At 69.5% G+C, this 1294-nt stretch overlaps 1 protein-coding gene across 1 annotated transcript; it reads right to left on the minus strand.

The window, feature by feature from the left end:
• Positions 1-310: 310 nt before the first annotated feature.
• LOC106002017 (extensin-like) lies at positions 311-1237 on the minus strand (the record flags this gene model as incomplete). Its single annotated transcript, XM_013036941.1, has 1 exon — positions 311-1237. A coding segment is annotated over one exon (927 nt), but the record flags the coding sequence as incomplete, so codon positions are not given.
• Positions 1238-1294: the final 57 nt, after the last annotated feature.

The following is a 1294-nucleotide window of genomic DNA, read 5'->3' on the forward strand; positions in this document are numbered from 1 at the left end:
GAGGCACAGGCCTGCTTCGCTTGCTTCTGTGGCTGTAGCTCTGGGTTGGACTGCAGCAGAGTCTCAGATTAGAGCGCTGGGGGCAGCGGCCTGAGAGGCGGCCCAGCCCAGCCCTGCTCTGGGGCCCGGCACCCAGCTCAAGGGGGTGCTGAGGCCACGTCTGGGGTACTGCAGACATCACTGGGAGTCCTCAGATGGCCACCCTTCACACCCGCCCGAGGGGGAGCAGACCCCTCTCGGGTCTGTTCTTCCTTGATGGTCTCAGCAAATGGGGAGCACACGTGGCACTGGGCTTCCAGCAGTGTCCCCCTCATGTCCGGGGAAAGCCAGGGAGCAGCGGGCACCCCACGCCCAGGCCTCCTCCTGCACTGGGTGAGGTCCACTCGGGGTCTGTGGGGCACGTTGGTGCTGCTGCCCTGGTGGCCCGGCCAGAGGAGGACAGGCCCAGCCACTGGAGGACGTGTGGTCTGGGCCGTGCAGGGTGCGGGGTGTGGTCTGGGCCGTGCGGGGTGTGGGGTGCAGGGTGTGTCTGGGCAGTGTGGGTGTGGGGTGTGGGATGCGGGGTGTAGTCTGGGCAGTGTGGGGTGCGGGGCCCAGGTGTGGGTGCAGGCAGTCCTGGTGCTGACCGGGGTGGTGTGGGGTGCAGGGTGGGGTGTAGTCTGGGCAGTGTGGGGTGCGGGGTGCAGGGTGTGGTCTGGGCAGTGTGGGTGTGGGTGTTGGGTGCGGGGTGTGGTCTGGGCAGTGTGGGTGTGGGTGCGGGGTGGGGTGTGGTCTGGGCAGTGTGGGTGTGGGTGTTGGGTGTGGGGTGTGGTCTGGGCAGTGTGGGGTGCGGGGCCCGGGTGCGGGGTGCAGGCAGTCCTGGTGCTGACCGGGGTGGTGTGGGGTGCAGGGTGGGGTGTGGTCTGGGCAGTGTGGGGTGCGGGGCCCGGGTGTGGGGTGCAGGCAGTCCTGGTGCTGACCGGGGTGGTGTGGGGTGCAGGGTGGGGTGTGGTCTGGGCAGTGTGGGTGTGGGTGCAGGTGCGGGGTGTGGTCTGGGCAGTGTGGGGTGCGGGGTGCGGGGTACAGGGTGTGGTCTGGGCAGTGTGGGTGTGGGTGCAGGTGCGGGGTGTGGTCTGGGCAGTGTGGGGTGCGGGGTGCGGGGTGTGGTCTGGGCAGTGTGGGTATGGGTGCAGGTGCGGGGTGTGGTCTGGGCAGTGTGGGGTGCGGGGCCCGGGTACGGGTGCAGGCAGTCCTGGTGCTGACCGGGGTGGTGTGGGGTGCAGGGTGGGGTGTAGTCTGGGCAGTGTGGGGTGTG

Source organism: Dipodomys ordii, unplaced genomic scaffold, assembly GCF_000151885.1.
Source record: "Dipodomys ordii isolate 6190 unplaced genomic scaffold, Dord_2.0 Scaffold1987, whole genome shotgun sequence".
Classification (NCBI taxonomy): domain Eukaryota; kingdom Metazoa; phylum Chordata; class Mammalia; order Rodentia; family Heteromyidae; genus Dipodomys; species Dipodomys ordii.